Source organism: Pinus tabuliformis, chromosome 9 (genome assembly GCF_031772625.1).
Source record: "Pinus tabuliformis cultivar Carrire ecotype Pingquan chromosome 9, CPIR1, whole genome shotgun sequence".
In the NCBI taxonomy this organism is placed as follows: Eukaryota; Viridiplantae; Streptophyta; class Pinopsida; order Pinales; family Pinaceae; genus Pinus; species Pinus tabuliformis.
Genome location: NC_142307.1, coordinates 28,235,036 through 28,260,247, shown reverse-complemented (window position 1 = coordinate 28,260,247; position 25,212 = coordinate 28,235,036). Strand labels below are relative to the sequence as shown.

The window sequence follows — 25,212 nt, the reverse complement described above, 5'->3', positions numbered from 1 at the left end:
TGGTATATGTTGATTTGGGGTAGCATTAGATGTGATCTAGCCACGAAATTTGGTGGAGAGGCTAAGGCACATGAGATCCCCAATACCCAAAAAGGGTTTGGGCAGATTCTAAACAGTTTGGGAGATATTAAAATAATTAATATTTTTTAATGGAGTCCCTAAGTCTAAACTTAGGGAAATTAAAATATTAATGTGAATTAATATAAAACTGTGTTAGAATGGTCCAAAAGTCATGGATCAAGCCAGATCTAATCTTAGCCGTTAATTAGGGACTTAATCTCGGTCGTTGATTTGTCAATGAGGAAAGTATAAGAGGAGGCTTGAGGGTCACTTGGAGAACACACCAAGAGATCAAGATTTTGACTTTCTAGGGGCTGGGTTTGCTGAGAAAGTTGAGAGAGTGATCTGGAGTTGCAGCTGAAGGGCAGTGAATACAGAAGCAGAGAGGCAGAGATAGTGCCAGGAGGATCAGCGTAGCAACGGGGAAAGCTGACGCAGAAGGCAGAAGCTGAAACTGCCGGGAACAGCGGGAAATGCCAGGAACTGCCGAAACTGCCGGGAACAACCGGACTGCCAGGAAAGCTGACGTAGAGGGCAGACGTCGGAACTGCTGGGAACAAGCGAAACTGCCGGAACTGTCAAGAAAGCTTATGCAGAGGGCAAACGCTGGAATTGCCAGGAACAACCGAAACTGCCGAGAACTGTCGGGAACAGCCGGGAATAGCTGGGAACTATCGGGAAAGTTGACGCAGAGGGTAGAAGCCAAAATTGTCGGGAACAGCCGGAACTACCGGGAAAGCTGACGCAGAGGGTAGAAGCCAAAACTGTCGGGAACAACTGGAACTGTCGGGAATTGCTGAAACTGCCAGGAACACTGACGCAGAGGACAGAAGCCGAAACTGTCAGGAACAGCGAAACTGCTAGGAACTGCCGGAAAGCTTACGCGAGGGCAGAAGAGGCTGACGCAGTCCCTAGACGCTGGCGCTAGGGTTTTTCGTGGGCAGATTGGAGCTGAGGAGTTGCCGGAGTGTTTATCTGAGGTTTCAACCAGAGCATCTGTCTCCGAAGGAGAGGTACTACAGCCGAGATTTTCTCTGTTGGGTGTGCCGAATTTGGCACCCAGATTGTATTCTGAAACTGCTTAATAAATCAAACCCTCAGATAATAGTTACACCGATTTTCCCGCATTGGGTTTTTCCAGGGATATTAGTGCAAAAATAACGGTGTCATTTGTGTGCTTGTTTCTGTTTCCTTCAATTGATGATCTGTAATGTGTTGAGCATGTACTTGTGTTTATTTTCAGTATTTACATGGTAAATAACTTGTTAATTAATCAGAACAAGTAGGAAGGAATAAATCAGAAAGTACATGGAGGGTTTCTAATTGTTAGACTTAGAAACTTCAACAGTATATCAAGCAACCAGTGCAAATATCTTGTCATAGTCCACTCCTTCCTTTTGAGAAAAGCCTCGAGCAATGAACCTGGCCTTATATTTTTCAGCGCTCCCATCGACTCCATGTTTGATTTTGAAAAGCCATTTAGAGGTGACCACGGACTTGTCCTTGGGTCTAGACACCACGTCCTAAACATCATTCTTCGTGATCAATTCATATTCTTCATTCATCGCATCCTTCCATACTTGGTGCTTTACAGGTTCTTCCAACGTGCATGGTTCAGCTTGAACGATAGTACTCACAGCAGGCAAGTACCATTAATACTTGTTTGGCTTCTTACTTTCGTGAAATGTCCCTCTTGGAGCAGTACGTCTTTCAGCATCTTCGAGAGTATCTTTGAGCCATAGGGGTCGTTTACATGAGGTAGAGGGATCACCAGGAGATGTATCAATAAGACCCGTCGAACCATCAACATTGGGCATAAGCTCATTTGTAGAAGGTTCATCTTGTTTTTCTGCAGCAACGTCATTGTCCTTGCTTGGAATGGGGAAATCTTTGGCTTTCCCAAGGGCAGTGTCATCAAAGGTGACATCGCAACTTACTTCCACATCGCTTTGACCAGGCACATAGATTCTATATGCCTTTGAATATTCATTGTAGCCAACAAATATACCATTCTTCCTAGATGCTTTGATGCCCCCTAGCATATAACCATACTTAGCCAACTGATTCCAGGGTTATCCAACATATACCCACAGTATGCATTTGTCAATAATGAATCCACAAGTGTCCCAGGTATTTAACTCTGCATGGAGTTAAATCTTCAGACCATAAATGGTCAGGTGGCCCTCTTATACAGTTCCTTTGTAACGAAACTTCAATCACCCCGCCGAACCTTTCTATCGGGAATCAAAACCCTTCAAACCATTGATTCAAGCCTTTAGCCGCATATATATAACCTTCCATCTTCTAACCTTGGTTATATATGGTTTTACGTATAAAACCTTCTATCACACTAATTCCTTTATAATTCAATTACAAAGGAAAACCCCGCAAAAACATACCTTTTCAACCTTCCGTACAGACTCTGCACAGCCTCTGAGGTTTAACCTCATCGCAATTGGTTATTGCTCCCGTCGGCACTCTACATATATATCAATACCCTTTCCGCTCCGATATGCGATTATTAGAGATATTAATATATATTTGAGTCTTAAAAGACTCACACAACACTTTAATGTAATACATAGGAAAGTCGGGAAATACAAAGGAAATCCCACACCAACTCATGTACCGAACTTCAAATGTTATGTATTTGCGTTCTAAAATACCGTCGGGTCTGCTCCTTCCAAGTCTGTCTGCTTATAACCCCGATCTCTACCAACGCCGATATATTGCCAATGTTGATCGTCGATTATCGCTGTCAGCGATATTGCAACACTCATCACTGTTGACCTTTGGCACCTTCGATCGCCGATATGCGATTTAAATCATGACCGTTGATCTGGCCATGATCCAACGATCCACGATTAATCGTTGCTCGCTCTTCGCAATTCTCCAAGGCTCATTCCGATCACTTTAAAAGGGTTTCCTGCTGATGCGATCAAATCACAACCGTTGATCTATGAGATGTAACGGCTGCTGAGCGTCACTTTACACTTCTTCGTTTATTCCTTTTACTTGGAATTTCTTCGCGTTTTCTTCAATTTCTCTCTGTGCTTGAGTTTCTTCAAAAGCTCTCGTCCTTGTTGTTTCCGCTGCGCGACTCTGATTCACTTCTCCACTCTTCTCTTTGCTTATGTTTTCGCTATCTTTTCAACGTTTCTCTGTGGGTTTGGGTTGTTTCCTCAGGGTTTCATTCTTCCACGTCTGTTGCTCAACTTCCCTATGAGCTCAACTCTTAAGCGCATCCTCGCTACGCCATGCCTCCAGAGCTTCCTCTATCTCTTCACTTGGATTCGAAATCCATTGTGATTCCTCTGGATCACTTCGTCCTTCAGAATTCTGCCTGCAACCTGCAGAGCCTACGAATTCATAGTAAATCATTCATGAAATAATCCTCAGCACATACTGACACAGTCAGGGTAAAACTCTGCATATATTAATATAAATCACAGATACATTCGAGACTCCTCGTCTTGCACAGGGCTGATTATCAACACTAGTGGCCTCTTTTTATCTGCCCGTAGGCTTACATATATTTATATGGAACCATTGGATCGGATCGATCACATCCTTTCTTTAAATCACTCACTAAAGCCCTAAAGCTTGCTACATATGTGGCAGATAAATAAGTCTCCTCAAGACTTTATCCCTTCCATTATTTTTCTCTGTTTTAAAACAGAAAAGTCCCCTGTTTTGCTCAATGGTCCACATCTATTCTCCATTTAATGCCTAAAAACTCTCTCTTGCTCCTAGAGAGTTGGATTTGACTTCTACCACTCATGTTCTCATTTATTTATTTTGAGAGCATTTACATATTCTCCCATTATCTAATTAAATCACTTAAAAGCCTAAATATTACATTGACTTGAGGCTTAGGAAACTAATTTCCCTAAAACACATGACTCCCTATGTCTACTAATTACAAAGATTTTCTCCTGGGTTGAATGCTCCTGCATCATGCTTCCAACTGTTTCTTTTATCTTTAGGCACATGAAAGTACACGGGATAACCAAATATTCTAAAATGAGAAACATCGCGTTTATTACTAGTGAAAACTTCCTTGGGTGTCTTGAAATTCAATGCTTGATGCAAGCTCCTCTTTTGAACATATACAATTGTGTTGGCAGCGTCTCCCCATAAGAACTTCGGTAGGCCTTAATCATGGAGCATGGCATGGTTGGCTTCCATGATTGTTTGATTCTTCCTTTCAGCAACGCCATTTTTCTCAGGAGTGTATGGGGCAGTTGTCTCCCTCTTAATGCTAGGGTCTCTATAAAAGTCATTGAATTCATTTTATTTATGCTCGATTCCATTGTCGATTCTTAATATCTTGATCTTCTTCCTTGTTTGATTTTCCACTAATGCTTTGAAAGAGTGGAACCATTTGAACACTTCATCCTTCTTCTTCAAGAAATGGATCCATGTTTTGTGAGAGTAGTCATCCACAAAGATTGCATAATATAAGCATCCTCCCAACAATGTTACGAACAACATACCAGATAGGTCAGAATGGACCAATTGGAGAATATCAGTTGTCTTGCTTTCACTAGAAGGGAATGGTCCCTTTGTAAGTTTCCTAGTTGCACAACCCTAACAAACACCTTCATGGTTAATATTGAGCTCGGACATACCTGTAGGCTGTGACTATCTTCCTTACCCCAGGTAAGTTTTTGTAATGTAAGTGAGCAAAACTTTGGTGCCATAGCTCAAAGCGCAGAGAAGAATCGCTTGTCAAAGCTCCCAATGGACTTCCTCGAACTTGATAGAGACCAACAACCCTAAATCCAAGAGTAAATGCATCTTTAGGGTTTCTCTGCCAAATACGTACCTTTCCATCAGCAAACGCTATTTTGAACCCTTTATCTTCCATTGCAGAAACAAACACCAAGTTCTTCTTCAAATCAGGAACATACAACACTTCTTGTAGATGAATAGTTTGACCTTGATTCAAGTGAAGAGTAACAGTGTCCCTTTCACGGTGTAGGTGGCATTATCTCCAAGTATGATCTTCAAATTAGTTTTCTTTTCAACCAAATTTGAGAGGCCCTCCTTGTACCTAGTGAAGTGCCTTGAGGCTCCACTATCAATCAACCAATGATCCAAAGTATCTGAGGAGAAGCAATCGATAGAGTGGAAATAAGATGAAACTCATGTTGTTTTTCTACAACATTACTTTCATCATACCTAGTATTTCTTGTCCTTTTAAGAGGTCAACCATTTCCATTTCGAGCAGCGAGAGCATTCCCTTTTCCTTTGTTGTTGAACTTCTTGTTCCTTTGATTGTCGTTGCCTTTGGAATTGTTGTTGTTGTTGTCTTCATCCCTTGGGGCATTCTTCTTATGAGGACACTCTCTACCATAGTGGTCGAACCTGCTGCAATTGTAGCACCTTCCTTTTCGTCCTTCTTTGAATCCTTTGTTGAATCCTTGACCCTGTCTCCTTGGACCAACATTATTTTTCCTCTTTGCATAAGCAAAGAAAGTAGTAGGTTCATTTCCATTTGAGGGCTTGTCTCTCTCCATCATCCTAGTCTCCTCTTGAGTGCTTCTAGCCAATAACCCATCAAAACCAAGTATCATGTCATTGTTCAAAATGGTGGTGACAAATACATCCCATGGTCTTGGAAAACCTCCAAGAGCAATAAGCGAGAGCTCCCTGTCAGAGATAACTTCTCCAATAGATAGCAAGTCATTCTTGATTTATGTTATTCTCATGAAATAGGATTAGATAGACTCCCCTTTATATCTTGATGTCCTTCAACTTGTTCTTGAGAAAGAGGATTTGATTTGCATTGTTCACTTTGAACATCCCAACCAGCGTATCATACATCTCCTTAGATGTTACTAAATCAAAAATATAGGCAGCCAAATGCTTTTGAATGGGGTAAACCAAAACTTTCTTTGCTTTGACCTCACCTTTTCTATACTTCGTCTTAGTAGCAGCTGGTGCATTTGAAGGAGGCTCCACCACTTTTCCCTACAAATAATCCAATAGTCCATGCTCCTCCAAAGTCAATTCCAAAGTCATTTTCCATGCATGATAGTCATATTTGTCAATGAGCTTGTCCTCAGTATACGATGAACAAGCCATTGAAACTTGTCCAATAAATCTCTCTTGGTGATTTCTTCTCCAATGTCTCTCCCAGTGTCTCTCCCCGCAGACCCTCTCGTGACTCTCCCGTGACCCTCCCACAGACCCTCCCATGACTCTCCCGTGACTCTTCGCAGACCTCCCCGCAGACCCTCCCATAACTCTCCCCGTAGACCTCCCGCGCCTCTCCCCGCAGACCTCCCCACACCCATGACTCTCCCATCCCCGCATACCTCCCGTGACGCCCATCTCCCGTGGCCTCCCCGCATACCTCCCGTGGCTCTCCTGTTTCCTGGCTCCCGTAGTTCCGTTCAGTCCCGTGACCCCTTGTCTTGGCTCCCGTTCAGCTCCCCGTAGCTCCCCATCCCCCTATCCAGCCCCCGTAGCTCCCATTCCTGGCTCCCGTGACGCCCGTCTCTCGTGGCTCTCCCGTTTCCCGGCTCCCGTAGCTGTCCCGTGACCCCGCGTAATCCCCGTGACCCCCTGTCCCGACTCCCATTCAGCTCCCTGTAGCTCCCCATCCCCTTGTCCTGGCTCTCGTTCAGCTCCCTGTAGCTCCCCATCCCCTGTCCTGGCTCCCGTTCAGCTCCCTGTAGCTCCCCGTCCCCCTGTCCAGCCCCCGTAGCTCCCGTTCCAGGCTCCTGTGGGTCTTCCACGCAACTGCGTCAGCCACAACGCTGAGTTGTGAAAGCACACAGTCACAATTGCTGAGTTGTGATACCCCACACACAACAGCGTCAACCACAACATTGTTGTCGTCGCTGCCACATTGGAAGTTCACCACAATGCTGTTGTCGTCTGCCGCCATGGACCTTGGCCATAGTCTACGTTTCAACCCTCTGGGATTGCCCTGGGGGAAAAAAATCAGCAAGTCCCCATGACAGAGCAGCAACACAACAAGGACCCCGAGGAAGTCGAAATGCCTCCGTCCATAGATTTCAACAACAAAGATCCGTTGAAGTAATTGCAACAGTGCCACAACAAAGGCGGCGATGTTTACAGTCCCACCAATATTGCATTGGAAACTAATTTTGCTTACTGGACATCCCAAATTAAACGAATTATGAGGAGAATGGAACAACTGGAGGCGGAAAATCGCGGGCTGCGAGCCGACATCAACACCTTGTCAAACAGAGTTCTCTCGATAGAGGGAGAGAACGCATCTATCAAAAAAGCAATGTAAGAATACCGAGAGCAAAGTGTGGGGCAGAATTTCGACAAAATTTTACAAGCGGAAATCAGGGATCTTCAAAAAAAACAGGAGGAAATTAGATCCCAACAAATGTCTTTTAAACAGGAAACAGAGTCGCATATCAGCACATGGGCACAGGTGGTCAGAGGAAAGGACAAAGCCCCTCCGCTCATAGTGGTGGAGGAAGTAGTACAGGCAAAGCTCGTGGACGAGAGAACCCGACGAGCAAGAGAATTGAATCTTAAGATAAGAGGACTCCCTACACCTCCCCCCCCTCAACGGACCCAATGGAACTGGGGAACAGGTTTCTATGTGACACTCTCGACTTACCAAACATAATCTTGGGCAAAGCCTGGATAGGGCAGGACTCTACCCTCTTCCTCAAATTCCGTGACTCCTCAAATAGACTTCGGGCACTTCGACCAAGCGGAAGCTATTCTCTATTCCAAATAAGGTGTTTTTGGATGAAGACCTCACAAGAGCTCAAGTAGCCCAATTGAAACAGGCCAGGGAACAAGTTGCAACAGCAAGACAGGCAGGGAAATGGGCAGTAATTAGAAATCTTCGGGCAGTTATTCAGGACACCTTCCCCAGGATGGGCATCCCATTCAGGGAGCTCCAAATGACGAGCCCAAACGGAGAGGAGGCGAGGCACGGATCTCTCGGTTCACTGCTGGAATGGCAATGGCTCCTTCTGGTCTTCACCAAGCACCAGATCGATGAGGTCCCGAGGGAGCCGACCCACCAGACTGCACCAGCGCTCCAGGATTGGATCCACCCCTGGGAGGCGCCTTAGAACCTCCAGGAGACAGCACAGCATGCCCACAGGACAACAGACTTTGACAAGCTTTTCTCAGTTTTCTTCTCTCGACCTCAGATGTTAGGAGTAGGCACTGGATAGGAGACTTTTTCTCTCCTTCTCCTTCTTCACTTCATCGCGAGCTTTGTTCCGAAGTCGAGAGCTTCTAGCTCCTACATTTACATTTACTTAGATTATAGATGTATTTTCTACTCTTTAAATAGAAATGTTAAAGGGGACCGTTTGGTCCACCAACTTGGCAGGATATAATCGTTGTAACCGACAATCTTGTTGGCCTTTTATGGTCATTTGTTGGACATTAATAAAATTATCTTATCTTATCTTATCTTATCTTATCGCTCTCTTGCTTGGGATTTGTCTTCCCCTGGGCTCTGGTACCATGTTAATTTTAGTTAACAATGGTATGTTCTATGCTTAGCACGATTACTTCAATGTCCTTTAGCTGCCCAATGACAATTTCCAATTTAGATTTCCAATAGCAATCACATTAACAATAAAACACATTGACAGTAATTGTAAATAGATGCAAAGGAAAAAATCCCAAGATGGGGAAAACCCTTTGATCAATTTTTCTTATTATTATATCAAATGTTCAGCAGATAGAGAGAGTACAAAAGTAAAAATTGACTTGCCAAATCGCAGTCAAAACAACCATGTCAAATCTGCAGTCAACATCAGTCAAATTTTGGCCTAACCAGAAAGTCAAAGATGGTCAACGTAGCATCAAAACATCCTCTTTGAAGCTCAGTCAAAGGTAGACAAACTCAGCCTTCAAATGTAGTCAAAGTCAGCCCAAAACAGCCATCCAAACAGCAATCGAACTCGATCAACCTGAAGTCAACTTTGTGGTCAAATAGACCTACGGTCAACACAAGTCAAAGTTCCCAAAAAATTTCAGTTTCTATGCCAAACAGTACAACCTACCAAAAACAAACTTTTCCCACAAAAATCGCAGTCAAAGGATGAGCCAAAGTGTCTGATCAATGTTGGTCAAACTACAAGAGAATTCTGAAATTTTCGGCCCTGTAATTATGTCCTGAAATTCGTCCTCCTTGCCACATGTGTGAGAGAAAAGATATGCCCAATAGTTATATGAATCAATGAGAGAAGGAGAGAAAAAAATACGTGAGTGAGTGAGGTGCCAAATGGGGTTGGATGTCTCTCTTATTTTATAGAAGTTGTTGAAGGTGAAGTGACATGTCCCTTGGGCTCCATGAGCCTACATGATGATGTGGCCGACCTTGACAATTTGCCCATGTGGGCATAAATTCAAAAACACATTTCTGCTTGTCCAAATTTGATGATCTTTAGGTCAATTTTGGTCCTCTCAAAAAGAGGAGAATTCAATGCAATCATCATCTCCATCAAATGAGTTGTCCAAAGTGGAATTTCGCCCTAGTTGCCAATTATAACAATTTTCTTGTCTTTTCTGACTTGGAAGACATAATAAATTTGTCTCTAATTATTCATTTTTTGGTATTTTTTTGTTATTTTTGCCACTAACATTACAAAAGGTGGGTTTTGAGGGGGTAATAATCATACCAAAGGTTGTCTCAGGATAATGTTGAGGTTGTGAGCACGAATTTCAAGTACCCACATGCCATCAACATATCTTAGATCCACTTATTTACAATTTTACATAGAAAATTAATTAAAATCTTGTCCTGTGAAAATTTTTAATTAATTAAAAAATCCTTTAAAAACCTAGTCAAATTTTGTGATACTCTAGATATGACATAACATGTTAATATACATTGACCCTAGGCATTAGGACGGACCCAAGGCCTAGTTATTAAGCGCACTCCAACTTTGGAGGCATCGAGTGAAAAAACTCAACTAATTATTTGTTGTAGGCTACAGCAAAAATAATTGATCTAGTGAAAAAATAAAACTGTAGAGCAGACCCACTTATTAACCAGGTCCCAAGTTGCCTAAACCTGTTACAAAATTCATCATGCTAGCGACATTTATTACAATTCCCCATAGGGGTTGCGGAATTTGAGATAGAGAATATGTAGAAAGAGGAGAAAGAAAAGGGGCATAAGTGCCCTGTTGACTTCTGATGTTTTAAAAAATTGTCTAAGTTCCCATCTTCATTGGGCAATGGGGTCTAGTTGCTCGCTAGGTACAAATTAGCAAGTAACAGTGCGATTGGGTGACAAGGCTCCACATGCTAAATAGTGCAATTTGTCAATAACACTCCTCATGCTAAATGGTGTGATCGAGTGATAAGGCTCCTCATGCTAAATGATGAGAATGGATGGGGATATGAATAGCGCTCATTATAAGTCGAAGCACTTATTGGAATATGAAAAGCCAAGTGGAATTCGATGAGTTCTAATGAGAATTCAAATGGGCATAAACAAGCTTATATATTGCCCGTCAATAGACAGAAGGGACTTTCAAAATTGAGGAATATATATTTAAAATTGAAGTGTTCCCACTAATGTTTGGATTTTTTTTCAAATGAGTTCTTCAAAATAGTGACAACAATTAAAGAAAAAACAATGGGAATGACGCTAGCTCGAAGTCTAATAGATGATTCTTGTTATCACCCCAAAAAACTCTCCTAGGTTGTAGCTCGGAGATGCTCGGGAACATTACAAACTCAAACTTAATGTTGGAAGTGGATGAATGGAAGGAACGATGCTTGTTCAAGCCAGATAACCACTCCTACTTTGCTTGACTCCAGACATGCGTGAACAGCCCCTGACTACAAGGCTTTAGACCACCAATTACTCACAATTTAGAGATTGGGTGAATATGGAGAATACTAACCACACCAGCAGATGCACAGGGCCTTGTGATGGCCAGCTGCAACCAGTAAAGAGGTCTGCAAATCTAATTCCCTAGTGCACAGATAGGATGACAGCTCTCTGTCACTAGATGAAAAGAAACCTGAATAACACATTCACTGATACATGCAAGATTCAAACACAGAGGTATGATGACAACTCCTCTAATGCTATACATCAAGAGTTCAGGAAAACTGCATATCAAGCACAGCATAGAACAAAAAAGAAATGGAAAGTGAGTAATTAACAGCAAAAGAAGCTTGTATTAGCTGAAAATGAAGACGAGACACTGCAAGTATCAAAGCAGTCACAGTCTCCACAAGTTGAACCTTACATCAGAACACTAACCATCAACCCTGATTACATCTTGTTTCTAGGTATATATAGAGTCTCAATACAAAGGCACTCGGCCATTCTAAATATGAGGAGGTCATAATTGACCACCAATCGCTTTAACTCCCTGATGGAGTCTTTGGCGCAATTTGCTTGCTTCAGTGAACAACTCAGATCTTCTCAGGTGCTCTGCTGTCCTTCTCGGGCAAGTGGAGTGTCGTATGGGATGAAATCCCATAACTGCTAAATGCATTTACCTGATCGAGCTTTGTACCTTTTCTTCTCGGCCTTACTGTCTCTTGAATGCGGTTGTTAGGAGGAAATGCACCTGGTACTGAAAATTGGTCACCTTCGTCCTTTCGGGAGCATGGAACGGTTAAGGTATGTGGACTGTGCAGTGGGTGGAATAGTCGGATGGAGAAGCAAGACTGGCCGTCGAACTAAGGGGATAGAGGGTGGAGATGGCTTGACGAGGGATATCAGAAGAAGCAGGAGCAGAATGAATGTGGGCCATTGGATCTTGGCGGAGCTGATCGGACGGCGGAGGGATGATCGGGCGAGTCGCTTTATCGGGTGCGACAGGAGTCGTCAAATCGGGTTTTCAGATCTTGGGCCTTTACATATGGCGATGTGCGATTGCGATCAGATCGCATCGCAAAATCGCATCGGCGGAAGCAAGGGGCGCGCCTTTATACACATCCGGATGCGATTTGCAATCGGGTCGCATCGACGGAAGCTGAGGGGCGCAGCCTTGATCCACACATGGATGCGATTTGCGATAGCAATTAAACCCGAACCCGATAAGGGAATTAATCGTTTTTGGCACTGATGAAGGGAAAATGAGCGTTGCAAGGGAAGGATAAAATGACCGTTGTGAGCTTCTTTTAGCGGGACCAAGCGGACCAAGTGTATCTCCAGCATTAGAAAATCAATGTTATATGGCAGAGCTAACACTGGCTCCTTCTGGGGATGAGATCCTCCCTGTGAGGTCTCAAGAACTGCAGATCATTGCCTTTCCTATGAAAACCAAATTAGCAAAACTTCCTAGTGTTCCATTGGGCATGGAGTCTAATTGAGCCTACACTAAAATTGATAAAATAACATATTTACAGACTTAAGGCCAAAGGCCTTAAATGACATAAACTTTCAAAAACCGCCCATTAATTGGGCCATCAAAAACCATCTTTCCTTCCATACTTTTCAGTATGAAAGTATTGTTCCCTTGGATCTGAGAAATGATAAAAGGCCCTGTCCATAAAGCATCAAACTTCCCATGGTTGCCTTTTTTCTCTTTCAGTGCATCCCACTTAAGAACCAAGTCTCCGACCTAAAAATTATCTGTTTTTGTCCGTCTGTCAAAAACTCCATTGATTCTTTGTTGATGTGCTGCTAACCTTTCAACCAGATGTTCTCTGATTTGATGTACCTCTGCTAAATCAGTGATCCTTTTTGCCATGTCTTCTTCCTCATTCTGATCTTTTTGTAAGAACTTTGCCACAGGGAGGGTTAACTGAATTGGGAACACAGCCTTAGTGCCATATACCAGCTTGAAAGGAGAATTCCCTGTGGATTTCTTGGTGGTTACTCTGTCAGCCCACAGTGCATACTTGAGTTTAGAATCCTAGTTTTTCTTATTGTCTTCCAACAGCTTTTTAATTATCCTTATCAGGGTTTTGTTGGAATACTCTGCTAGACCATTGCCTTGAGGCTAATATGAGGTGGAATGGACCAGCTTAATGCCCATTGAGTCACACATGTCCACCAATTCTTTTGCCCTAAAGGCTATTGCATTGTCTGTGACCAATTTATGTGGACAACCAAATCTGGTGAAGATATGCTCTGTCAAAAACTTCATGACCACAGTACGATCAGCCTTTCTGGTAGGGATTGCTTCAATCCACCTAGTGAAATAATCCTGGCTACTAATGTCCATCTGTGCTGGCCACCGGAATGGGGATTGATTTCTCCAATGAAGTCTAAGCCCCACTGCTGAAAAGGGCCATTTGCATGTATTGGTTTCAAGGGCAGGGACTTTAATTGTTGTTTCCCTTCAAATCTTTGGCACCTGTCACAAGATTTAACAAATGAAAAGACATTAGAAAATAAAGTGGGCCAATAGTACCCAGCTCTGAGAATCTTGTGGGCTGTAGTTTTCCAATAATGGTGTCCTCCACATATGCTGGAATGGAACTGCTGCATGACTTCTATGGATTGTTCTTTGTCCAGGCACCTCAAAAGAATTCCAGAGGGGTCCCTCCAGTAGAGCAGATTTTCATGAATGCAATATCTAGCTGCCCTAAGTTTAACAATCCTGGTTTGGCTTGAACTAAGACCTGGAGGGATTTCTAGCTTCAGCAAAAATTGAGCTATTGCAGAGTACTAATCACAAGAAGCTAGATTTTCTGCCAATGACTGATTTTTTCCTGGTTCAGCTGTTTCTTCTTCTGTTTGACCACTTTCTGCGTCTGTGCTTATGAGATTTATGTCCAGCGTTCTGCAATTTTCTTCAGCCAATAATTTGGCAAGGCCCTGACCTCTGACAAGCTTGGTGGGCTTCAGTTCTATATTAAATTCAATAAGCCTTGCAATCCATTTAGCCCTTCTTCCATCAGCATCGGGTTGCGTTAGGACATCCTTTATTGAAGCAGAGGGCACATATGCAATTATCTTGGAATGCAAAATGTAAACTCTGAAAGCTTTCAAAGACTTTATAAGACCATATGCCTATTTTTCAATGATATCATACCTCAGCTCAGCATCCCTTAAGGTTTTGCTGAAAAAGGCCACTGGATGCTCTGAGCCTTCTTCATCTGCCTGCAATAAAACTGCTGCAAGGGTGTCATCAGAGGCAAATGAAAATATATGGAACTCCTTGCTGTAATCTGGACTACTTAACGTAGGAGCTTCCATAATAGCTTTCTTAATGGACTCAAAGGATTTTCTCGCTGAATCAGTCCACTTGATCTCTGACCCCTTTCTCAACATGGAGGTAATATGTTTTACAAGTTCTGCAAAATTTGGGATGAACCTCCTTACAAAATTTATTTTGCCCAAAAAGGACTGGATATCCTTCTTTGATCTTGGGACAGACAAGGTCTGTATTGCTTTTACTCTTTCTGGGTCAATTCTGACACCTGCAGCAGAAACAACATGTCCTAACAGCATACCCTCTTCTAAAGCAAACTGTGATTTTTTAAGATTAACTGAAATTCCAAACCTTCTGCACTTCAGGAACACTTTCTTCAAATGCTGCAAATGGTCATGATGGCTGCTGGAGTATACAGTTATATCATCTAGGTAGATAAGGACAAACTTATCCTTCTCTCCTACAAATGATATATCCATAGCTCTCTGAAAGGTGGCTCCAGCATTCATCAGCCCAAAAGGCATCTTGGAATACATAAAAGTGCCCCAAGGAGTGGTGAATGCAGTCTTCTCTTGGTCATCTGGATGGACAGCAACCTAATTATAGCCTGAAAATCCATCAGGAAAGACATCACTTTGGCCCCTGAGACCTTCTGCAGCAAATGCTCCATCTTGGGCAGAGGATAATTGTCTTTCTTAGAGCATTTGTTTAAGTTTCTGAAATCAACGCAAAGCCTGATTTCTCCACTTTTCTTCCTCACCAATACCAAATTGGCTACCCATCTTGAATATCTGAGAGGAACTATGATTTTGGCAGCCAGTAACTTCTTTATTTCTTTTTCAATCAGAGGAAGGAGCAAAGGATTTATGGGCCTCAGTTTCTGCGTAAAATGGATGGTGTCTTTCTCTAAAGGGATTTTATGCTTGATGATCTTCTTGTCATATGTTTTCAAGTCACTATATTCCCAGGCAAAGACATCAGCAAATTGCTTCATTAAATTGCAGTATTCAGCACTCTGGGCAGCAGACAAATGAGTGGACAGATTTATGTATCTGGGTTGACCTAGACTCCCTATATTATGCTTACAGACTGCAGCTTGGTCTTCTTGTGGGGCAGCCTTATAAGGCACATCATTTTGGTCAAACAGCCTTTCTAATGGAACCAGACCCTTAGGTATATGATTGCTGGGCAATTGGACAATGCTATCTTTGCCAATTTTATTTCTAAGCTGGGATTGGGGATTTTCTTCCAATGTTTCATTCTCTTGGTCAATTTGCATTTCAGAAAATTCATCAATGACTTGCAGAAACCTATTTACTTCATCATCATCTTCAAAGACTTTCCAATGCTAGACATTATCAGGCAAGGATGGTCTGTATTTCATTTGAACCTCATAAACTAGTCTGGGAGGCATGGGAGGGATAAAAATGCTAGCAGACACAGCAAGGGAATCGGCAAGCTGATTTTTCACTTTAGGGATATATGAGATACAAAAACTGTCAAAAGAATCTTCGAGTCTCCATACCTCATCTCTGTATGCTTTTAGCCTTGGGTGCTTTGCTTGAAATGTTTTGTTTACTTGCTGAATGATAAGATCAGCATCTCCAAACACCTTTATGTTCATGATTCCTCTGTCTTTCGCTGCATTTAGACCCAATATCAGGGCCTCATACTCGACTAGATTGTTCGTGACTTGAAAAGCCAGCTTAGAAGACAGATGTGTGCTTTCTCGTTTTGGAGATATCAGCACTACCCCTGCTCCTGCAGTTTCCCTGGAACATGCTCCATCAAAGAACATCTCCCAAACCTGACTTCCTTGCTCTCCCTCGGCCTAATTCACTGGTTTCCTGATTTGCATTGAGGCCTTCTGAGATTCTTCAATTTGGAGAATACAAGCTCCAAAGTCAGTGTCAACAGCATATATGGGATGATTAGAAGGATTACTCTCATCACTAATGATGTAGGCCAGCTGTGCTTCTCTGTACAATCTCCTGCTTTCCCCTCCAAAGACTGGGACAGTGGCATAAGATAAGTCATTTTGTAATGTCCCACCTAGTCTCTTAATCCACCCTCTTGACAACATCATGCCAAACTTAGGAGGGATATCTGCCACCACAATATCCATCACCATGCTCTTCATGGGCAGCTGAGTTAGGGTAATGGCCAAGTCTTTGATTAATCCTAGGCATTTTATCTTTCTTGAATCAGATGAGAATAAGTCATGATATGGTCTAGCGATATCAAGCCCTAACTCTTCCATGACAGCTTTAGGCATCAAATTGTGGCTGGCCCCTGTGTCTAGCAGGCAATTGTGGAAGATTTTGTCATGAATGGTCAAGGAGACATAAAATGATGGAGAATTAGCAAGTTCGATCATAGGGCTAAGTACAACTGCAAGCTTATCATCTTGCAAATTGACGTAGTCAGTGGGGGCTTGTAAGGCTTGCAGCTCAAGGGCATCAAGGATAAGCTTTCTAAAAACTTCACTCTTTACAAGTTCTATCAGAGGCACAGATATTTTTAACTTCTGGACTTCTGATTCAAAACTGAAAGGGGAAGGGGACTTATCAGGACCTCTTACCTCTTGTGCTGGTGCTTTGAGGATGACTGGATCAACTGCTGGTCCCTTCTGTCTGTTATTCTGTTGCTCTGTTGGGACAGCAGCTCTTTGGGCAGGGTTCTCCTTGACATTGTTTGCTTTTGACCTCAGATTATATCTTTGTTGTTCACCAGTCTGCAAAACAGCCTCTATGTCCCACTCTTGACTGGTTTGGTCCTGTGGTAATGTTTCTTCATATGCAGTCAATGTCAAAAAGGCAACACTACCTTTGTCTTCCATGCAATGGATTTCATCCTCTTCTTCAAACTGCTCGTCCTCCATGACTACATTTTGGAAAGGAGCTTTAACCCTCTGTTCTTCATTTGCTTCTTTACCCCTTTGAATGATTTGCAACTGTTCATTTGCTCTTCTAAATGGATTTGGATTTCTTGAAGCAAATGTGTTTGGAAGCCTTGTCTTTCCAGAACTCTGCTCGACTTTCAGCTTAGATATCTCAGCAGCCAATGACTATCATTTTAGTCATTTTATCTAATTTGGGTTCTAAAGATAATGCATAGGGAGAAGAAGCCTCACCTCTCTGCCTTCTTCTATCAGCATGACTTTTAAGCTTTTCTGCAGCAATAATATTTGATTCCACCTCCAGTGCTGCATCTTGCATATCAGCTAGAGTGGTGCATCTTCTTTCTCTCAAAAGCAGGCAAAAATCAGAGTCAAAAGCATTGGCATAAGTGAGTCTGGTAGAGGTGGGGGTAGGCTTTACTTCAGCTGGTATCTTACTATACATACGGTTAAATCTTTTATTAAAATCAGGCAATGATTCCCCATTTTCCCTCTTTAGGTTTCCAAACTCCGTATGGTAATAGAGCAGATCTTTCCTATCTCCCCATTTCTTCAGGAATACATCATCCAATGCTTCAATGTCTGCTATAGACCTATGGGGCAGTTCTTTGAACCATTTTCTAGCCTCTCCATCAAGGCTCTAGACAAACACTCTCATCCACACATCATCTTCACTGATATCTAGGTTATCAACATAGCTATAAAAAGATTCAAGGTGTTCTTCAGCTGTTACTCCCTCTGTACCAGTGAATTTGGGCATGTATTTATGATATTCTCCTGCAGGCATGGCATTCAAAGGAACAGACAAGACCAAGGGTCCGTACCTAGCAGCTATGATTCTTTCCATCTTCGTGGGTGCTTGGTGGCCTACCATGGTTGGGATAGATGGAAGGATACTGGCAGATTGAATAGTAGGAAGCAATGAAATAGATGATAGGGGCAAAGGAATATGATGGACTGTATGGGAGACTTTCTTTGGACTGAGATCCAAAGGGGAACTGACTGGACAAGGAGCTCTATGAATCTCTGAAGGTGTTTCTTTACTAACAATGCTGGGCTCTAAATCTTCAAACTGTATATTCTCAACTGTAATATTTTCTTTCAGAGATGCATAAGATTTCTTAGGCTTCCCTGATCCTGATGCTCCTTTTTGTGATGTTTTCTTCTGCTTAACGATCTTCTCAAGGTCAGGCACTGGGTCAGCTGGTGATTTCTGAGGATTTCTCCGGGTATGCCTCACAAACTGAGCCAGAACTGTAATGTGGAGTCGCCAGATAGATGATTACAACCAGAAATGTGTCCAAACTTTGTCTATCATCAAAGCATGGAACTGTGTCGTTCTCCCAGGGAAGCTGAGCGTCAATCTCCTCTCCCCGGCAACGGCGCCAATTAATGTTATCACCCCAAGAAACTCTCTTAGGTTGTAGCTCGGAGATGCTCGGGAACATTACAAACTCAAACTTAATGTTGGAAGTGGATGAATGGAAGGAACGATGCTTGTTCAAACCAGATAACCACTCCTACTTTGCTTGACTCCAGACATGCGTGAACACCCCCAGACTACAAGGCTTTAGACCACCAATTACTCAGTTTAAGGATTGGGTGAATATGGAGAATACTAACCACACCAGCAGATGCACAGGACCCTGTGATGGCCGGCTGCAACCAGTAAAGAGGTCTGCAAATCTAATTCCCTAGTGCACAGATAGGATGACAGCTCTCTGTCACTAGATGAAAAGAAACCTGAATAACACATTCACTGATACATGCAAGATTCAAACACAGAGGTAGGATGACAGCTCCTCTAATGCTATACATCAAGAGTTCAGGAAAACTACATATCAAGCACAGCCTAGAACAGAATAGAAATGGAAAGTGAGCAATTAACAGCAAAAGAAGCTTGTATTAGCTGAAAATGAAGACGAGACGCTGCAAGTATCAAAGCAGTTACAGTCTCCAGAAGTTGAACCTTACATCAGAACACTAACCATCAACCCTGATTACATCTTGTTTTTGGGTATATATAGAGTCTCAATACAAAGGCACTTGGCCATTCTAAGTATGACGAGGTCATAATTGACCACCAACCGCTTTAACTGCCTGATGGAGTCTCTAGCGCAATTTGCTTGCTTCAGTGAACAAATTTGATCTTCTCAAGCAAGTGGAGTGTTGTATGGGATGAAATCCCATAACTGCTAAATTCATTTACCTGATCGAGCTCTGTACCTTTTCTTCTCGGCCTTACTATCTCTTGAATGCGGTTGTTGAGGAGGAAATGCACCTAGTACTGAAAATTGGTCACCTTCATCCTTTCGGAAGCATGGAACGATTAAAGTATGTGGACTGTGCAGTGGGTGGAATAGTCGGATGGAGGAGCGAGACTGGCCGTCGAACTAAGGAGATAGATGGTGGAGATGGCTTGACAAGGGATATCGGAAGAAGTCAGAGCGGAATGAGTGTGGGCCATTGGATCTTGGCGGAGCTGATCGGACGGCGGAGGGATGATCGGGCGAGTCCCTTTATCGGGCGCGACGGGAGTCGTTGAATCAGGTTTTCGGATCTTTGGCATTTACGTATGGCGACGTGCGATTGCAATCAGATCGCATCAGCGGAAGCAAAGGGGCGCGGCTTTATACACACCCGGATGCGATTTGCGATCGGATTGCATCGCAATATCGCATCGGCAGAAGCTGAGGGGCGCGGCCTTGACCCACACATGGATTCGATTTATGATAGCGATTAAACCCGAACCCGATAGGGGAATTAATCATTTTTGGGACTGATGAAGGGAGAATGAGCGGTGCAAGGGAAGGAGAAAATGACAGTTGTGAGCTTCTTTTAGCGGGACCAAGTGTGTCTCCAGCTTTAGAAAATCGATGTTATATGGCAAAGCTAACAATTCTCATTTCGGATGAAGATTGCAACAAAGACGGAGGAAGAAAATGTTGTAGCTACTAAAGAACTATTCACAATATTCTCTACTCATTACAGCTATTGTAATCTGCAATTTTCTTCTTTTAAAAGAATCAATAAAGATTATTTTAGATAGAGGAGGAATGACCTGTTATAGAGTTTTGTAAACCCAACGTTTCGGACTACTAAGTGAGTCCATCATCAGGGGATGCGTCAATAGATATTCTAAAGATATTAATGATGTATCCATCAGCTATATTTTAGGTATTCTAAAGATATCTTTAGAATACCTAAAATATAGCTCATGGATACATCATTAATATCTTTAGAATATCTATTGACGCATCCCCTGATGATGGACTCACTTAGTAGTCCGAAACGTTGGGTTTACAAAACTCTATAACAAGTCATTCCTCCTCTATCTAAAACTCTCCTCACCTGTATGGATTCATTATTTAATAACAATAAAGATTAGCCAAAGCCATTCCATAGTTGGGGTTTAGACCTATGCACAATATTCTCTACTCATTAGAGCTGTTGTAATCTGCAATTTTCTTCTTTTAAAAGAATCAATAAAGATTAGCCAAATCCATTCCATAATTGGGGTTTTCCTATCATGTGTTTCTCCACAATAAAACTATGTGGAATTATACATGGTTGAATATGTTGTTCACTTTAATTTTATGCTATTCTTTTTCTGCAACTAGATAGCAAAAACTCATTTTTTAGATTATATTAAACAATAAATAATGGTATTCAAAGATCCAATAAAATGCACGGTTTAGCAGGGCACCTACTATGGTCTACAAATAAAAAATGTGTATAATGGACTCCAAGAAAGTATAAGTAAATGGTTTGACTAAGGGATTCCATGTTTGTTTTGTAGCCTCCCTAAAAAGTATCTTTTATGCATGTGGTTGTAGTTGTTGAGAAATCCAATAGGGCAGCATTAGGGTTTTTATTAATTTGATTTCTCTTGACAATTTCTTGTGATGTTCTTAATACTTCTTTTTATTAGTGAGTTCTTGTCATCAAGACAATTGTCAAACAATGAAAATTACAACCATACAAAGATGAACACAAGATATAGGCTCCAAGCCAAGGCAAACCCAATCCAAGGAGAAAACCCAAAAATAACTTCTCTTCTTATAGAATCAAATCAATTCAAAGGAGATTCCAAGACCAAAACCGAGACTAGGGCTACCACCAAGAACCAAGCCAGTCAGCCAATCTTCCTTCTTCAACGTAAGACAAAGTCTCCACAAGCAGCAAAGCAAAATCTGGCCAATCAACTAATCTTCCTTCTTCACGTAAGACAAAGTCTCCAAGGGCAGCGAAGCAAAATCTCTTCCAGATGATGACTCTTCTAGCATTTCATCCTTACTAAAACAATCTGCAACACATTCTACAATTTCGGACCTAAGGTAACCCTAGCAACCCTAGGTTTTTCACATATGTGAATAGAATTCCAGACCTCCGAATTGATTTGGGGTATTCCTCCTTCTTCATTAGGCTTGATCTAGCCTTCTCTGATCTTCGCTCTTCTTTCCCAATCATAGACCAAAGACAAGATGTAATGTGCTTGATGTGTGTCATAATAGGTCGAAGCTCCACCTTTTTATAGCCTTCCAAGGGACTCCATTAGCCCTCTCTAGGCCGACTTCACATGAAATGGCCAACATGGTCTTGGGAGCCTTCTAGACACTTCGAAAATACAAAATATATTTTCTCTCTTTGATATGAGTGCCCGAAAGGGTCTTTTACAATAAGTCAAGGACTCTTTGACTTCATGTAAACCACAGAAGCATTAAATGAATGCTTGACCTAGTAACAAATGACTTGAGCACGAAACCCATGCTTTACAAAAATAATTTTCTTTTGATCTTTAAATCATTTTCTTTCTTCTTTTGATAAATACATAAAAATTACATGATGACATGAGTCAACTGACAATTATGAAGACAGAAGGCTGTTTGACTGCGTTGACCTGTTTTGACTGCGGTTTGGGTGAGGTATCTCTATCCTAGTAGGCCACAGATCTAGGCACTAAAACCGAGGCAATATGACCTCTCCTTTGACAAGCTTTGACTGTACTAGGGCTGGCCGCAGGGTTGACTTTCGTTGACCAGTTTTGACTGGACTTTTTCAGACTGTTTGGGGCTGATTAGAATTGTTGTTGGAGGCCGAAGTTGACTGGGTTTGACCAAGCTGAATAGAGGAAGATTTCTGCCCTGTTTGACCAACGTTGACTTTTTTGGTTAGGGCTTTTTGCTGCTGTCATAAATTCGCAGATTTGTAAATTGTTCTATCTCTCTTTCTGTTGAACTATTGAAGAATATAAGAAGAATTGTTCAAGGGTTGCCCCACATTGGGGTTTGTCCCTGGCTGGTGCCACATCTTGTGTCCTCTTGTCTTGGCTTGTCTTCTACTGTTTATGTTTATGTTCTATCTGCACTTTACTGTAATGCTGATGTGATTGCTAATCTAAATATTGTCATTGGGCTAATATGAAAAATTGAAGTAAATTGCTCTAAGCATAGAACATACCATTGTTACCTAAAAATTAACATGGAATCTACTAGAACTGATTGTTTACGTGACCTCCAAGAGACAGCTCATGATCCCAGACTCATAAGATAATCTGAAGTAGACACTCCATTTTCTTTGTCTCCATTTAAGTCTAAATTAGAATATCCAATCAAGTTGAAGTTATCCACTTGTGAATATTTGAGTCCAAAGTCTTGAGTTCCTTTCAAGTACTTTAGAACTCTTGTTGTGTCAAACCAATATCCTTCACAAGGCTTTTGCATAAATCTGGAAAGAATTCCAGGAGCACGTGAATATCTAGTCTAGTAGTGGTTTAGTAGATAAGACTTCATACAAGCACTCAGTACTAGGTTCGCAACCCAATCATCATAGAATGTCTTGTCTACAGCTATGAAAATGAAAAGAGTTAAAGCAATGGAGACCCGAGAACAAGAAGAACATTTGTCTTGAGAAAGGAATAATTTAATCATAAGAGGCTTAGTTGAATTTAAAAGGTGCTTTTACAAATAATATCTAATAAACCTTTATACTATAAACAACTTCAAGAATCAACCATCAAATATCATTCACTACACATATTTCTAAATTTCATTGTACATTTGGAAAAGTCTTCCATATGGGCAAACGCCACAAAACATTTTAAACGGAATAAATGACATTGCACAAGAACTAAACCAACACATGAAGACACTGATAGCCGAGAAAGGGTGTGGGAAGAGCTAGAAAATACATCCACAGAAAAAGGCAGTGCTTTCTGATTACAAATTGCATCCTCAAAACACAAATTTGAAAAAAATAAGAAAAGAGTGTTTAGTTGAATTTAAAAAGTGTTTTTAGAAATAATATCTAATAAACCTTTATAATATAAACAAGTTCAAGAATCAACCATCAAATATCATTCACTACACATATTTCTAAATTTCGTTGTACATTTGGAAAAGTCTTCCATATGGGCAAACGCCACAAAACATTTTAAACGGAATAATTGACATTGCACAAGAACTAAACCAACACATGAAGACACTGGTGGCAGAGAAAGGGTGTGGGAAGAGCTAGAAAGTACATCCACAGAAAAAGGCAGTGCTTTCTGATTACAAATTGCATCCTCAAAACACAAATTTGAAAAAATAAGAAAAAAGTGTTTCTTGTAAAGAGATACTACCCAGCACCAAGCAGCAGCATCCCCACGACTAGCTTTGGTAACTGGTTTTTGAATGAAGAAACAAATCCGGAGAAAATGGTCGCCGGTGTGAACTCTGCTCCATCATCCTCAAAAGAAAAGAAGGATGCAGAAAAGAAGCGAGAAGACTTCTTCGTGGATGTCTTTGGAACAGTAGTGGCTGGAGTATCCTTGGCATTCTCCACCTTTTTTGGCTGAAAAGAAACTTTTGCCTTGTCTTGTTCAGCTTCTTTCAATACAAACTTTAATTTCTCAATTTCTGCATCATTTACCACCTCTGCTTCAACCCTTGTGTTCTCCCCCATGACATCAGCCACTTGTAATATACTCTCCTGCGAATACGTTTCTTCTCTTAGAGCGGCACTCTCCTCAACCAAAACAGTTTTCCCATCTTCTCTTCTTCCACTCCCATCTAGGCCATTATCACTACAACTTCCTCTGCCTTCCGCAGCCCCAGCATCAATAACAGATCCTTCTGTATGCACTGGAACAGCCTCCAAATTGGAAACCAGAACTTCCGCAGGCTTTACAGCTTGAAAATTCCGCTTGTCTGCAATATTAGTAACAGTAAGCGATATATTCTGACCACTCTCCACGAAGTATTTTTCTGCTCTCTGCAGGGCAATCTCTGCGTCACTTACACGCTGAGCAATCTCGACTTCCAAAGCAACTGCCTCCTCTGCCAAAGCCATTACATTTGCAACATCTTCATCTGCTTGTGCTGCCTTCATTTCTGCCATTATTGCATTTTCATTCAGAAACTCTGCCCTTGCTTGCACCTCCAGCTTTGACTTCTGGATGCGTAGCAAGTCTGCCTCACAATTTGCAAGCATAGCTTCGCATTTCCTCAACTCGTCCCGGGCAATCAATAGGGCGACCTCTTCCTCCAACGTGGAAGCTTCCAATATTTTCTGTTTTCGGGAGTCTTCCTCGTCTCCAATCCCAGCTATGCTTTCCTGACTGTTTGCTTTCTTGGGAGTTTGCACATCAATGCTTAAATCCTTATTCTCTTCGTCTCCTTTTCCTCTACTTTCAGTTTCAACCTCACCTATACAACCCTCCGTGTTTTCCCGAGCTTTTTCTAATGCTTCTAATGCTAATTTAGTCTGCACTTGTGCACTCGAAACTGCAACCTTGGCCTTGTTAAGAGCCTCTTGTGCTTCCACTTCCTCGGTAATCAAAACCTGAACCAAAGATAAGATAAGATAAAGGGTCACCTATAAAAGATTCAATGCATGAAGTAAATCAAAGATACAATGATACAATGCATGAAGTAAATCAACATCTGGCTCTAGCGGAGATCCAGAGGATCAGACACATCTCTCCTAACATCTGAGCCTATCTGAGGCCTAAGCCTGAATGAATCCCGATGAAGAGCAGATGGCAAGTGCAGACTCTCCACTAATTATCTTAAAATTGATCCAACATGTGTGAAAAATCCTAAATTTGTAAGGACTTCACATATTTTTCGTGCAAAAGTGGAAAATCTCTATCCTTCTCAAAATATCAACCAGAAT

General features: G+C 41.8%; 1 protein-coding gene across 2 annotated transcripts in view; it reads right to left on the bottom strand.

The window, feature by feature from the left end:
- The window catches only part of LOC149146937 (K(+) efflux antiporter 2, chloroplastic-like), a 443,890-nt gene that overhangs the window by 417,508 nt on the left and 1,170 nt on the right, over positions 1 to 25,212 (bottom strand). For both annotated transcript variants that reach the window (XM_089445962.1, XM_089445963.1), the window contains exon 2: positions 23,678 to 24,879. In XM_089445962.1, coding sequence (XP_089302088.1) covers positions 23,678 to 24,879 — 1,202 coding nt within the window. The remainder of the gene's footprint in view (positions 1 to 23,677; positions 24,880 to 25,212) is intronic.